At 52.6% G+C, this 15095-nt stretch overlaps 4 protein-coding genes across 4 annotated transcripts; all 4 read right to left on the reverse strand.

Annotated features, from left to right (window-relative positions):
* Positions 1-5581: 5581 nt before the first annotated feature.
* PG994_007459 (uncharacterized protein) lies at positions 5582-5944 on the reverse strand (the record flags this gene model as incomplete). Its single annotated transcript, XM_066858868.1, has 1 exon — positions 5582-5944. One exon carries the CDS (start codon positions 5942-5944, stop codon positions 5582-5584), a length of 363 nt encoding a protein of 120 aa, XP_066715810.1.
* A 1631-nt stretch (positions 5945-7575) lies between these two features.
* On the reverse strand, positions 7576-9355 carry PG994_007460 (uncharacterized protein; the record flags this gene model as incomplete). Its single annotated transcript, XM_066858869.1, has 3 exons — positions 7576-7660; positions 7713-8665; positions 9236-9355. The coding sequence occupies 3 exons, from the start codon at positions 9353-9355 to the stop codon at positions 7576-7578; spliced, it is 1158 nt and encodes a 385-aa protein (XP_066715811.1).
* A 1957-nt stretch (positions 9356-11312) lies between these two features.
* Positions 11313-12130, reverse strand: PG994_007461 (uncharacterized protein; the record flags this gene model as incomplete). Its single annotated transcript, XM_066858870.1, has 3 exons — positions 11313-11571; positions 11627-11710; positions 11817-12130. The coding sequence occupies 3 exons, from the start codon at positions 12128-12130 to the stop codon at positions 11313-11315; spliced, it is 657 nt and encodes a 218-aa protein (XP_066715812.1).
* A 717-nt stretch (positions 12131-12847) lies between these two features.
* On the reverse strand, positions 12848-13996 carry PG994_007462 (GroES-like protein; the record flags this gene model as incomplete). Its single annotated transcript, XM_066858871.1, has 3 exons — positions 12848-13442; positions 13499-13777; positions 13824-13996. 3 exons carry the CDS (start codon positions 13994-13996, stop codon positions 12848-12850), a joined length of 1047 nt encoding a protein of 348 aa, XP_066715813.1.
* Between the last annotated feature and the right edge of the window lie 1099 nt (positions 13997-15095).

Consider the following 15095-nt stretch of genomic DNA (forward strand, 5'->3'; position numbering starts at 1 on the left):
ATTCCATTCTTGAAGGATATTACCCAGGGTACCTTGCATACATCTCGAAGCAGAAATGGACTGATCAGGTACGTGGAAAAGTTCCCGAAGACTTCTCGCCAGCGCGACGACAGGCAGTCTACGGAGGCGCTCAGGCATCGACTTCTCCTGGCCTGTTGGCTTGTTCTTCTACTGTCCTTCCTCCTGCCGCCTCGTGTTCTCAAACTCGTACGATTTGTTCGGGTCAAGGACCGTCCTACTGTATTTCAGGTCGGCCCCAGACGAGTAGCCTTGCACCTTGTCCGATCAAGCCTTCTTGTAGAAAGCATCCAGTTGGTTGTAACACTGCAGTCCGTGCCGTCTCCATAATCGGAACATTGCCGATGGAGAACATCTCTCTCCATCTGCCATGGTGTCCCGCAAGTTGAGGAGAACTGGAGAAGGCATGCAGTGTCACGAGTCAGGGTCGAATCGGCCTAGTGCTGCAATGACGCAGGGGAGAAACAGTCCGATACGCCTTTTCTCTCTACCTACTCCGTATGGACTGATACTAATAATTGTCAATGGCATACCTAATCTAGACCGCTTTTTGGCTCGACTCCGCCGGCGCTATGACGAGCATTGCTTTAGTCTCGTGGTTGTTGAGCTTGGCAATCCCTAATGTAAGTACTACAAGTACGTAAATGGCAGCCGCATTTCCCGCCTGCCCCTTGGGAAACGGCCAAGGATAACCAAAGCATAAGGAGAGGTAAGCACCCCATCCAGATGTCTATACCTAGGCGAAATGCTGCGGTTGATCGGTGTTGTTCCACCAATTTCTGGTCGAGAGTACGAAAAAGGGTCACTTGTGTAACCAGAACGGCGGCCCGCTTGACATCCTACCACGCACCACTGCCTATGCAGCATCGCCAAGCTGGGACGTCCAGCAGGAAGAGCGGGTTGTTATCTCCAAACCCTCCCAAGTACGACACCGACAAATGGCAGGATTCGCCGTCCATCCTTTGACCCGACATGATGGTTCAATTATTTCGGGGTGTCTCGGGGTATTTCGGCTCACCTGCCAATTCTGGGCAAGTAACGAAACATCGGCATTTCGACCATCATTGTTACATGAGTATCTCATGCAGCCAGGGGTAGACCACTATAATGCATGCGACGTACGTATGCTTGCTGCCTCGCAAAGAAAAAGCCTCGTACTGTCGAACTGGCGACGTCAAAGGGCCACAACCCTTGGCCTCCACCTGGTCTCAGCTGAACGTCACTTGCTACAGCCTATTCGTGCGCCGCCCACCGACAGATGCTACATTCACTCTTCTCCCTGACTTGCAGTAGATGAGCAGCAGATACTCCGTAAAGCCGTGCTAGTTGCGGCCAAGACTTCTTCAGGGGACTCACCGACGATTGATGGATAACGGGTTGCCGCAGAGTTGAGAGGAACTGCTCTTGCTGTAGGCCTTTCCATGTAAACGCGCCGAAGGCCTTGAAGAAGCATCGAATATCCGTACAGGATTACCAGCACTCAAAGCTGAAGCTGACAAAAGTGACTATGTACTACATACATAGCCGCAACACCCATCCAGTCACGTCACTGGCTCCCCTGTCTACTGTTCATCCCAATAGCCGAGTGGCAGTTCAGCGGGTAGTCGGTTACAAGTGGGCACTCACAGTGCGATCCAGAAAGAAGGCCAGCCAAGGCACATTGGAAGTTTCGCCCGACAATATGTCTTTGTTGTTCCGTCCAGGAACTGTTTTCTCTGGATGCTGAATTTCGCCAGCTTTTTACTCCATGCATACACACCCCTGCATAGGTGGAGTTGGGGCCCTGGCAGCGGCGGGAATATGTGGACGATCATGAAACTGCGACCACGTTCCTACAACTTGAAACCTTCAGGAACAGGCAACTCGAACAGACTCGAACACCGTCTGCTCACACTGTATGCAGCCTCGAGCTCCCACATGAGCCATGAGCATGATCAAGGGAGGCTGCATATGCCAAAAGATCTCAAAAGCGACTCTGCGCGTATCTTCCATCTTGTTCGGTGCTGCTGGAATGTCAAATGGGCTTCCCGGTACATAGCGGGAAGGCATGGACAGGGTTCTATGGGCAATTGGTGACCCCGAGGCTGAGCCAACACACCATGATAAACTCATTTCGGCCGCTGGACACATAAGGCGGCTACAAGTCCGACAGCAGCCCCATCATTACAAGCGACTGACGTGGAAGGCCGCAGGCAGAAGCCATGGGCGACCGTCAACGGCATATTCACACGCCAAGAGCCAGCCTACGTCGAAATAGGGCTCCCAATTCCTTGGTTCTCAAGCTCCTGGGATGTTGTGTACCATCAAGAGGTACATCGGCGGGTGTACTTGGCTGGGTGCTTGATGATATTACTCCATTTGGCAAGTCAGGATCGCGACAGGCATCAGGTCAGCGCTACATCCAAGTCACTATTTGTAACCACCATTCCCTACTTAAGCCAATATCCTTCGACCCGACAGCCTGGACCCGAGACTGTGCATACAAGACTTAGCGGGAAGAGATATCAAGCGAGTTACAAGGAACATGGAAATGACTTGTGTATGGGTACACGGCAGTGCAATCTCTTGCCCGCTGTTTCCCATTTCCTCCCTCCTGCTCGCCTTTGGAAGCACCGCGACGGACTAATGCAATCGAAAGGGTCTAGCAGGACTTCGCCAGCTCTCGAAAGCCGTTCGTCGTTTCTCCTACCGAGAACCCTTCGCTGTTTACGCTAGTGTATTCTGTGCCGACCGCAGTCTGTGGTTAGGCTGAGGGTGATGCCAGCGTCTCAATGAGGAAGTGAGGCATGGTGGGAAGATGGTCAACATTTCGAGATTGCTGACGATTGATTGTTTGTGATACCACTGCCTCGGTCTGTCAGCTCTGATGCAAACACGGCTCGTACAAGACGGCCTCGGCCCTGCTCTTCCATTCCCGTGCTATATCTTACCCACGGCACGAGCACAGTCACTTTTTCGAACCGATAGCTCGGGACCCGAAGGCTGCAGAGTACTTCGGGAGCCAAGCAAACCAATGAGGGACAGAATGTACTTGCTTCAAGGCCCAAGTAGTTGGAACCAAGCCACTAGCCTCGGCACGCCCCCTTCCTCGTCTGCAATAGAGGCAGACTTGCGGTACACCTTGTCATAGTCGACTCGCTTATGATACCAATTACCCAGTTGTTGGTGAAAGACACACATCACTTGTGTGCGATGAGGAAACTGTCACTTTATAGTGAGTCCCTAGCTTCTGATGGCCCAGATATTCGTGCTCACTATATTATTTCATCAGGACCGGTGAGTCGGTTGCTGTTTAAATCCAGAACCCTATCATGATCACCTAAATTCAAAGTAAGTCCAGGTGGGTCGGTACTTGTAGGTATGTAACGCGGCAGGAAAGGTGTATTGGCAGACCGGCCTCTCGAGGGGGGTGTCATAAGTAGACAATGAAGCTCACATCAGGTAACCTCCTTGGGGTGTGCTGGCGACCTTCAACTGATTAAGCCCTGCATGGTCGATGAGGCGCTGTTATCATTCCCCAGTAAGCAAGTCTACTTGAGGAATCTTTCGCTAGATGTCGCAAACGCGGCCCTGTACGTCAGTCAGCACACCCAGGATCTCAGGATCTCTGGACGCGGAATGGGTTCCGAGAACAACAGCAAACAGTCCCGATGCTGTGATCTGATCGGGAGGGCCTGCACCAAGCCTTCTCGACAAGCGTGCCCGGCAGACTAAAAAAGGGGGGTGGTGGAAGGGGTTGGAGGGCCCATGGGTGAGACCCCTATGATTCGATACCGGCGATGCGGGTCGCGCTACTTTACCCCAAAGAAGCCGCCCGGTAGCTTGTGTCAAGCGTTCCCGTAATACCGGAACTCGCCACTGGCTTTTCCTAATCAGTTGCGCCAGAGTCCAGCAAACAACCGATTCCTCTTTTTTTCCCAAGGGAATTGCTCCGAGGAGAGAACAAGAAGCGAATCAGCTTGTAGACCCGACACACTGGTTCCAGAAGCCACAAGTGGGTAGTCGCCTCGCAAGGCGGGCTATATGATGGTTTACTATTGGACGTAAAGACGACCTTGATGCCAAGCTTTGTCTTGTAATGTAAGGGAGAGAGATAGGCTGCTAGCAAGCAAGTAGTATCTCCGAACCACATGATCGGAAACGCCTAAAGGGGAAAGTGAATTAACTCCACATTTTCCCTCTCCTCCGTCCTATAGCATGACGAAACACCTACGTTTCTTGTCATCCACGGCTCTTGGGTCACATACAAACAAGTGCCGGAGACTAGCCCAGAATCGGGCTCACTGACATGGTACGAGTACACAATCACAAGGGAAATGAGGAGGAAAATATGACATGTCACTCACGAGTCGCCTCTCCCTCTCACACACGAAGGGAGCGGTCAAGTTAACAATTATTGGATACGTGATATACCCTATCCGGTCCCTCCCCACTGGTGCTAATGGAGTCCTGTCCCGACAGTTTGGTAAAGTCGCCGAAAATACCCAGCGAATCACCGGCGACCGCAGATGCCGGCCGACCCACAACTGCAGCTTGACTCAAGTTCCGCCGGGCCTCTTGCGAGCAGGCACGCCTGTTGATTTACTCTCGGCGCAATGCAAGAAGAGAGGGGAAGAAGAAGGCATTGGTGTCGGCCGAGGGTTACCCGCTTGGGTCTTAGTTGAGTTGTGATGAGGCCCTCTGCTTCTGCTTCTGCTTCTGACACTGGTACGTGTTTGGATGGGGTCGTCAGGCCTCAATGTGGGCGGGAATGCAACTTGGATCCGGTTGGAGGACAAGGTGACTGGGACATCGAACCACCACCTGGTCGCGACTCTCGACTGTTTCCAAGGGCGGGGAAAGTAGCATCTTCCCTCCCCTGCATGCTCGAGTAGACTACACGAGTCATGATGGGGTCAAGGGGGGGATCGTTGAGTCGAGCGAGTAAGCACCTGAATACATCTCCCGCCTCAGAACGTAATTCGTTCAAAACCTAATTATGCGGGCTAATCACGAGATGAGCGAGAAATAAGCTTGTTTGGAGGCTTGTAGAGTGGGTTCGTTGGCCATGAAGTTTCGCTGTGCCTACAGGGAAGTTGAATAGGGGGCTGCCACCGTTGTGTGTGCGCCAGAAGAAATCCATCAGGTCAGGTACATAGTGGCCAAGGTGACTAGACTAAGTACTTAGGCCACTGACTTACCATAAGGGACTGGCAGGGGGCAAGGCAAAGGCATAGAAAAACGGATGGTGCTGTTGGCATGAACGTGGCCCCTCACAATACCAATGGATCCGTCGCCTTGTTTGGAGTTTGGTAGATCGAGATCACGTAGTGACTTGGTATCTTGTCAATGTTCTCTCCAATGGTAGTAACCCTCTGTAGGGGCAAGAAGATTAGATATTTCCGCCCAGCTTGGCTTCGGCGAGGGCCTCTACGGCCACAGGCCTGAGGGAGCATTGCCAGCTAAGCTGGATCGTCAGGAACTTCACATTCCAAGACCCCTAACTGGGTGATGGCCATGAACAGGGAAAGACGGGTCGATGGAACAATAAAAATAGCTTCCCAAATCAGATATGATTGCTGCTTCAAACATAGCCATAATTCTTTATATAGAGAGAATCTAACCTGTTCTCCGTCCGACGACGATGCCCACACGGCAGTCCAGTGTCGGAGGTCCTGCCGTACTGCTCCCGGGCGACCGCCTCGACCTCCGACCGCACCTCGTCGGGATCCCGGCCCAGCCGCTCCCAGCCCTGCGTCTCCTTCCGGAGGCCCGGGTGGCCCTCCCTCGAACCAGGACCTGACGTAGTGCTCGGCGTCGGGCTACGTGAGCCGCGGCCTCGGGCACCAGGTCTCGGTCCCGGTCCTGGCCCCATCATCGCCACGGCATCGGCGCATGCCCGCGGTGACGTTTCGGGGGTGTCCTTGCTCGCCAGGAACTCGACCATGCCGGGCGGCTGGTCCACGGTCACGATGGACACCCCTCCGTCCAGAGCACGTAACGTCTCCGTTATGACTGCCCGAGCCGGCGCCCGCGTCGAGGATCTGGGACGACCACGACGACATCAGGGGTTCTAGTTCGAGGGCCATGGCTACCATCTTCTTGGCCGCCTTGACGGTGCCAGTGGCTAGACGGCCGGCGTAATGGGGCGCGACGTGAGACCATGATCCGCCTTCCCCGCCCCCTCTGACTCCTGCTGACTGGCCAGTGGTGGTGGATAGTTCATCAGAACTTGTTGTCGTCGTGTAGAAATAGAGTTCCTAACATAGCAAATGGTAGGGTGATGGCCGGTGATTGGAACGATTTTCTTCGTAATGATGAGTTCAACCCCCAGATTCATTGGGAGAAGGAGGTTCCGCAGTGCACGTCACAAGATGGCGTCCTCTCGGGAGAACTGGATACTAGTCATTGGGGGAGGAGTAGTCGCACCTTTGCCACCGCTTTTGGAAGAAATGGCCGAATCAGGCAAATAACCCCGCTCATCGCCATCGGGGGGAACAGACAGACGCATATACGTATGCTCATGTTTGCCGAGTATAATCGTTTGGTTCAAGGACGAGTTTTAGTATGGTTTTCTCATGTACGTATTCCTCGGACCAGAAAGATTCGGAACTCCAAGAAAGGCGCAACACATTCCGATGGGGACTCTGTTCGTTTCGCCCACATCTCGAACAGAATCTACCACGACGACGAACAGACGCTCGTGGTGTTCGTTAAAGCCTGGCCTACATGTTGTGGGGGTGTCTGGATGGGTGTAAGGAAAGGGGTGACGGAAGCGTTTGATGACGGGGACAGTCTCGCCCAAGGTCGGGGATGCTACAGCGTAACGTTAGGCCTAGTGGTGCTTCGTGCCTATCTCAACAGTATGTAATGCGACAAATACGGGAAGAATTCTCTGATGTGTTCAAATGATGGATCTCCTGTCGTACCTAGGTGGGAGTGAGAGTAGGATATGGGACCAGCACAAGGCGGAGAAACAGGTTACGCAGCTAATGCCTTTCACGGATTATGCTGTGTGTAGTCACAAATCTGCGAAGAAACGATTCATGTGCTATACCGGTTAGATATCACAGGCACTTCAGGTCTAAGATGTACAGACGACCCGTTGCCCAGAGAAGGTCTTGGGTGCAGCAACATACCAACGAGAGTCGACAATTCATGACAGCGCGATGGGTTTATAGAGACGGATCTTTGATCTATTCGTTTTTCTTCTGCGCTGGATCCATCACTGGCCCCAATGTAAAACAAGTACGAGCAAACGAAGAGGCGTACCATTTAGTGCAGATGTAAAGAAAATGTTTGCAGACGAGTCTCGTACGACTCTTCCGGTTATGAATGTCCCATCGCAGTTTGGAGACTGGGGGCATCAATCAAATCCTTTTGAGAAGTGTTCACCCAAACCCTCAATTTTCTTTCCAGGGCCGGAAACACGAAAAGCCTTCGTGTAGTTTGCCTCCGCGGCGTATACTGCACTGTGCAGAAGCCCCGGCTAGGGCGAGTAACGCTGTAATCCAATGATACAAATAATCAAACATCGCTCTCCTGCATAATCTGCAGTGAAACGCCGCCACCCAGCAATCACCACTCATATTCGCCAGTAGCCTTGTGGAAGACGTAGTCTTTGCCATTGACGCTGAGAACGCCGTCTTTCAGAACGCACTTCCTGTAAAGCAGTTAGCACAGCCATCCTCGTCCATGATCGCGTAGGAACATACCACTTGTTCTTCACGCGCTGGACCTTGTCATACATGCAAAGCATGATTTGTCCGCCGTCTTCATCGTCGTCCTCTTCATCACCATTGTCGTCAGAATCATCAAGGTCCGAGTTGATGGCCTCATCATCTTCTTCGTCATCTCCACCATCGAATCGGCTAGGTCCAGAGCCTGCTGAAGATATTTGTTGAATAGACCCGTGTTTCTTATTGGCCCGCTTCAACGGCAGCATCAGCCCACCGCCTTCCATGCTCTTGGCTTTGGCCTCGATCGCGGCGTGTAGCATGCGGTCAATCTCGACACGCCCCAGCTCGGTAGTTTCGCCATCAGCGCCTTTCTGCATAAGGACACCAGAGTAGGGTTGTTCCTCTGTGGTACCATCCATTTGCGGTGGGTATTGTCCCTGGCCTTTCTGTGCCGCCTGCACATGTTGAGCAGTACTAGCAGCGACCTGCTGACGGTATTGGACATGGCCCTGGGCATTGGCCTGCTGGGCTTGGGTACCTGGCTGGCCCATAGGTCTCTGCTGGCCTGGATGCTGAGGAGCACCACCATGCCTCAGTTCGCCAGCCTGCAGGTTCTTAATAGTATCGGAGGCTCTTTCACCAAACTGATTCCTAAGATTTGCGGCGAGTCGCTGTTGAACAAGTTCATTAGGCGCCACCTGAGCCTGGTGGTTAGCTCCAGTTTGCTCAGTGCCTGGTTCAATCTTGACGCCAGGCTCGGCCTTGATATGACCATCCCCGGCAACAGAGTTGTTGGCAGCAGGAGAGTACGGCATATTATTAGCAGAGGGCTGCTGCTGTTGCTGTTGCTGCATGTAACCTTGGTTACTTGGGTTCGTTCCATTGTTGGCAGCAGGGGCAGGAGGTGCTTGAGTAGGAGCAGGGGGGTCTGGCTTAGGGTCCCAGGGGAAGATAGCAAGCTGCTGTGCCGTGAGCTTGCGCTGCCATCCCTATGCGTAACAGGGTTAGTTTTTGACATTAAAAAGGGTCGAAAAGCTGGAACTTGAGAGCACAGGAGTTGTGCTTATGCTATACGGGAGGGGCCCAGATGCTTGTGAGATACACCAAACGGTAACACATGATGTTGCTGTTGCATGGATGGAAAGGATGACGGGTGACTGTGACTGATGCTCAGGCCAATTAAGACCAGGGTCAGGGTCATTCACTCCAAGCTCCAGGCTCCAATGGGGACGGGCATTCTTTTTTAGCGGACAGCCCGGGCACATAAAAAGCCCCAAAATAGAGCCTGGCCCCCCTTCATCTCGCTGAAACTGGTCGCTCCCCTTCAGAACACCGAAACCCGGCTGGCAAAGGAATCTCATCGGAGCAAAAGGAAAAAGCACCGGCGACACCAAACATCCGCAACCGCCATTTACTTTGTCGAAATTGGGAAAAGGGAAAAGAGTTGCATCAATGGCTCTCTTCTCCATTGACGAGTTTTGGTACGGTTGGAAATACTCGGTTGCGAGACGGGAAAAATCAAAGATGGAATGACTCAGAAAGTTGGATGGATGGCTTACCTGCTTCAACTCGTCCAGAATGCTCTCATCTACGCCGTTCTCTTCCAAATCGACGCGCGACGCCTCGATGACATCTGCAATGATCTGCTGGTAGACATTGCCCACAGCCGAATTCGACATCTTCAAGTAGCAGCACCTGAGGTGGAAGTCGAGGTATGTGGTGTTCCAAGTTGCGCTGTCGACGAGAGGGCCTGTTTTTGTTCACCACAAGTGCACTCTTTCCTTTTCCATGCGCATAGGGTTTACGGTGCTCGTCTAAATGATTTACGTCGAGGATACGGCAGGCGAAGTATCGTCGTGAAAGACGCGAAGACCAGCCGCGCGCGAACGGTAGGTTGGTTGTGGAGGTAGAGTAGAGCGAAGAAGTTCGAGGACCAAGTTGAAGTTGGCCAAAACCACTCGAGATTCCCTTCCTTCTAGGCACACCTCGTTCGCAAGCCGTGCGCTTCTCAAAACCCTATTTTCCTGCCTTCTGTAGGTTCTTCACGTAACGAATAGTGAAATCGCCGTTGCTAGGTGTGTTGAAGCGCCGGGGTTTACAAGTCGTTGATATCCGGTTCACTCTGCGCGGTGAGATGTAGATGGTTAAGTTGGGTCAGCTTGTCGCTGAACTAACTATGCATTCCTCGCAGCACACGTGACCCCGGTTGGTAGGTACCTTAGGTATCGGAGAAGTCAATCAAGCACAGGCCAACGCCGCCCAACAATCGAATGACATGTGCATCCCTTAGGTGAAATCGCAATGGTATTTTGTCAGGAATGGACTTGCAATTGAATCCGTTGAGAAGAATGCGATTTGCTTAGCAGGTGCCTGTGGTGTTCGATGGCATCAAGCTCCCGTCATCTGAAGGATAGGATACCACATGCCTACACTTCAGCCAAACGCAATGACTTCCAGTTCTGCTTTGGCGACCTCACCATTCAAGTTATACTTGCTTAAGTCTACTCCCAAATTGATATCAGCAGGCTACATTCTATGAAATGCAAAGTACAAGACGAAGGGTGCGGTTGACAACATTGTGTCATTAAATATGCTTTGCAATTAAAACTGCAAATGATGTCCATTGATGGTCCGTTCGAAACGTATGGGATTCGACTCCAGGCTCAACAGTAGGTATTTAGCTACCTACGGGACGTAATAGGTTAGTACATGCCATAAGACAGCTTGATCCCCTGTCATAGAGCCGTGTATCTTCTTACACATGGATTGATTCATGAGCCTTGGGCCATACGTGAAGTAATTGCGCCACCTGCATGGCTTGCATACATAGTTCATCAGGGTCGGGTGTCCAAGGCTTCCCGTTATTCTGGGGTAGGTCTATAGGCATGGCCTTCTGGGATATACCTGCCAAGGCAGAAGCGATTCTAGCCACATCTGGGAGTGAGCTTGCAAGTGGGAACTGGTTCCGAACCATACGAAACGAGTTGAGAGATGCTGGCCAAATACCTACAGTATATCTCAACCTGGCCTATATGTCCGCTATTGATGTATTCCCTTCAAGGGCACGCATGAGCAGTCCATATCGACTCTGCTTGATCGACCTCACAACGCACCTTTTGTTCAAGTCGTTCGGAATTGTTATCATACACCCGCTGCATCTCATTGGCCTGAGGATCCAGGTCGAGCCGGGAAGACCTATCCGCCACAATATGCATGCCGAGGCAAATATTGAATGTATCTCGTTTATGCCGATTATCTAATTCCTCGCCGAATGCACCTTCTACGGCCCTCGTTATTGTACAGGATGACAAAGGAAACTAGTACGAGGGGGGCCAAGGTCTAGAACGAGAAACTATACAAGGTCGAACTCATGGGACCTTGGCGATCAACATGATCGTTCGCTCCTCCTGATCAGAGCCCCCTAAAGGCATTGGTCCGAGGATGACCACGTATGCCAGTCTATGCGCTCGGGAAAGTGAACTTTGCCCGTGATTTTACCAATTGTAGTATCACCACCCCTTAACAAGCATTACTACTTGCAGTGTCTAGTTTCCCCCGAAGAATGCGGTTGAAAGAGTCCCAAATTACTTGGGAAATACTGGGTATACATCCTCCATTCTCTCGTGGTCGCCAGATTTAGTGGTGCTCGGCAACATGCTCGCCGTGGTAGCCAATGATCTTGAATCGGCCGATCATCTCGCCAACGGTGAAGAAGCCCAGGCACTCGGCAGCCACGACACCACCCGCAATCAGTTGGGCAGAGCTGACGTTTCGGAGCTGTTGCAGCATGGTTGCGGGTTGTTGGGTAGCCTTGGAGGCGGTCTGCGCGAGAGAACTGGGGTTTCGAACGGTGTTCAAGATGTTCTGGTAATAGCTCTGGAAAGTCTGCATGGAACTGTGGCAAGAGTTAGCCTCGCTGCACGAGCTAGTACCCGCGACTCCCAACTTACGGCGGAGACATCTTCTGGTTGCGGAAGACAATCTTGGCGAGCTCAGAGCCGACTCGCCCCCAGTAAAGAACCTGAGGAATTTGTCTATATGCTTAGTCAGTTCCCATCGCTCCAGGTAATCGGTATCCTTATTTGTGCATCGGACGCATGTGACATTCCGGTTCGATATCAGATTCGGAGTTCTTGTAACGTACGCTCAGCGAAGCCAACCACTTTGCCCGTTCGTCCGCCGACCTTGCTCAAAGAGTTGGCAAGCCCCTTCGCAGCGCCCGAGATAGCCGGACCAGCAGCCGAGGAGACTCGGGAAAGACCCTGTTGCGCCTTGGCGGCGTACTCAGCAGCGCTCGCTTGGGCCTTAGCAGAAGCCTTCGCGGCCGACTCCTTGGCAGCTTTCGCAGCGTCGTTTGCCTTCGCCGTGGTGTTGGACTCGAATCTCCGGGCGGCCATGCGGCTCAGGTTTCCGGATTGCCGGATGGCGGGTCGCGCAAGAGCCATTGACGACATGGTGTCAATTGATTGTGCGGGATTAAAATAAGGGAGGGAGGGTGCTCGCAGACAGTTCCGGTTAGGGTGCCTGAAAAGCGGTCGATTAACGGCGGGCGGGTGAAACGTAGGAGGGCGGAAGAAACAAGACACAGCGACAACAACGACGACACAGACGAAGAAGGAAGCTCTGGTAAAAAAAACAGCTCTGCAGCCAGGTCGTTCGTTCAGTTCGGAATTTCACGCTTGGGGCTATGGGCAAAAAAAGAACCATCCCGGGTAACGGAGCTAAGACTGACTAAGATTGGGCAGCGGCCAAGGCGTCGGAGGGAAAGCCCACTAATAGCTATGGCATTGGCCAATCAGATTCCGGGCGTCGTCTGATTCGCTATCGTCATCTATTTACAGTGGATCGCTTACCTGCTCTCAGCTGTAAACTGGAATGCTACAGTAGGTGTTCGTCACTTTACCCTGAGCATCAATGATGGTAATTGCCAGTAAGGGTAGGCAATACATTCAAAAGCACTGTTTATCCTTGGTTCTAATTGCATCCGTAAGCTAGTTTATACAGCAGACACTAATAAAGTCTATAGGTCTTCTGTCAAGACTTGGCCAAATGCATACAAGTCTCAGCTCGATCCATCCCTTTCCCCAACATCCGCAGCGTAAAGGATGGGAATGCACCTAACCTAGTCGCAACCCACCCCCCAATCCCCGAATCCTACCCTACCTGTTTCTTCAGTCCAAACTTTGAATCTGTACTTTGATCGCTCCAGTCTTGGGGTCCGCTGCTGTCTTGAAAGCATCCAGGGCATCCTCCAGCTTGAATCGGTGAGTTACAAGCTTGGAGAGGTCGATCACCCCGTTCTCCACCAGCCGAATGGCACGAGGCCATGTGTTGCTGTATCGGTATTGGAACTGGAGATCAACCTCCCTTGTGCTGCATCTCATGAATGGGAAGTTGACCTCGTTTTTGCCAACGCCTACTACAAACACTTTGCCGCCAAACTTGACGGCCCAGATGGCAGCAGCAACACTGCTCTCCACTCCAGTACACTCAATAGCTATGGACGGCTCGATGCCTCCCATGGATGCCACAATGGCTTGACCGGCCTCCTCTGGGCTTCCGCGCTCGACTTTGTGTGCTATCACTGATGGGCATAGTTCCTTGGCGAATTTCAATCGGCCCTCGTCGATATCCGTGATGACAAGAGGACAGGCGCCAGCCGCCTTGCAGCAGAGCAGTGTAATTAGACCGATGGGTCCAGCGCCGCAGATGACCACCGGGTCACCCAGGCCAACCTTGGCCCTTTGCAGACCCGCCAGGGCAACGCTGAGAGGCTCCAGCATTGAGCCATTCTCATAGGACATACTCCAATCTTGTGGCACCAGATGGCCGGGTGGTTCACGTATCGCCGCAAAAGACCAGGGACCGGCGGCGTGGAGAGGAACTGCACCTTCTCGCAACCATTGTATCGGCCCGTCAGACACGGCTCGCACTCGTTGCAGATAACGTTGGGCTCGATGGCTACCCGGTCTCCAGGCTGCAGGTGAGTAACCGAGGGATGCACCGCAATGACTTGACCAGCAGACTCATGGCCGAGGATATGGTCGCCCTCAACAATCATGGGACCAATACACCCGTGGTGCCAGAAGTGCACATCAGACCTGCCACGGTAAGAATCGGCCTGGGCTGCGCTGGGGGTTAGGGTACATACCCGCAGATACCAGTGTCTTGATAGCAACGGTCACTTCGCCATGCTGCAACGTGTCTCCTTTGTCCAGACTCTCCAGCGAGGGCTCGGCTTCGTTAATCCATAGGTCATGAGCAGGGTTGGTGAAGACACCGATGTTAGCCTTGGACGGCTTGATCTCGGGAGGGCTCATATCGACTGAGGTAACAGCAGCAGCAGGCAGCGGTACTGGCAGGATTGGTTCTTAAGTCAAAAAAGTTGTTGTTGACAATGGAGTAGAAGTGAAAGAAGACGCGAGATGGTCAGTTACGTGTCCCCCACCATTCCGCCAGCTCGAAATGAGGGGAGGGGGATCTCTTGTTACATCTAGGTAGGAGCCCTTTTTTTCTTGGACCCTAGCTGCTGCTGTTTGTGAGTTTTCCCACATTATCTTTCCACCAGGGATTCAGCGTCGCGACTTCGGCCAGCCCTCGGACATTTCTAGGCAAGTCTAGACTATAAACAGACTTCCGTTCCGTGCAACAAGCAATAGCCCGCAGTGCGATATGGCTCGTTGTACCCGGTGGCTGCATCGGTTCAACGACTCGAGCCATTGGAAGCGGCTTTCGATATTGCTGGTCGATGTGGGGTAGTATGAGGTGGGAGGGAAGGATGACGTTCGGGGAGCTTCGCCCCGGGGTCCACTGCGTTTAGCGCACCAATCACCCCAGGGCGAGTTCGGCTGTCCCCGCAGTTATTGCCCGCAGACTGGAGTCCCCACCAATGGTCACGATACCGGATTCTGGAGACTAACCTTAGAGAACTGGATACTGGGTGTATGTCGTGGAACCCCCACCACACCGCCGCGTACGCTACATGTATTGAGCAAAGCAGGAAGGAACATACCAGTTGCCAGTGATACCACCTCACGCAGTCTGCTGCTGCTGCTGCTGCATCGCTTGCTGCCCAAGCATTGAGCTTGTCGAAGCTTTTGCTTTGTTCTAGCCCTAGGGCTCAATTACTACCTACACTCAACAGCCGTCCTATTTGTCCGCGTACGTGGTCGGAGATCACATTCGACTTATTCATTTACTCCAAACCAAGCTGGACAAAGTCCACCAATGGTATGGTGATTAAAGGGTATATTATTCCAAACTCCTGGCAAGTGGGCATATATGAGTGTTGCTTGGGCTCGGGATCCGGGTACGCGACATAAAAATAGACATGCAGTGTGCCGCCCATTTGCTGCCGGCTCGAGTACCGACGTTCAAGATATAGGGCAGTAAGTGACGCGGCGTGATCACCACTCGGTA

Source organism: Apiospora phragmitis, assembly GCF_038363925.1.
Source record: "Apiospora phragmitis strain CBS 135458 chromosome Unknown utg000007l:1.0-2108841.0:1.0-2111359.0, whole genome shotgun sequence".
Taxonomy (NCBI): domain Eukaryota; kingdom Fungi; phylum Ascomycota; class Sordariomycetes; order Amphisphaeriales; family Apiosporaceae; genus Apiospora; species Apiospora phragmitis.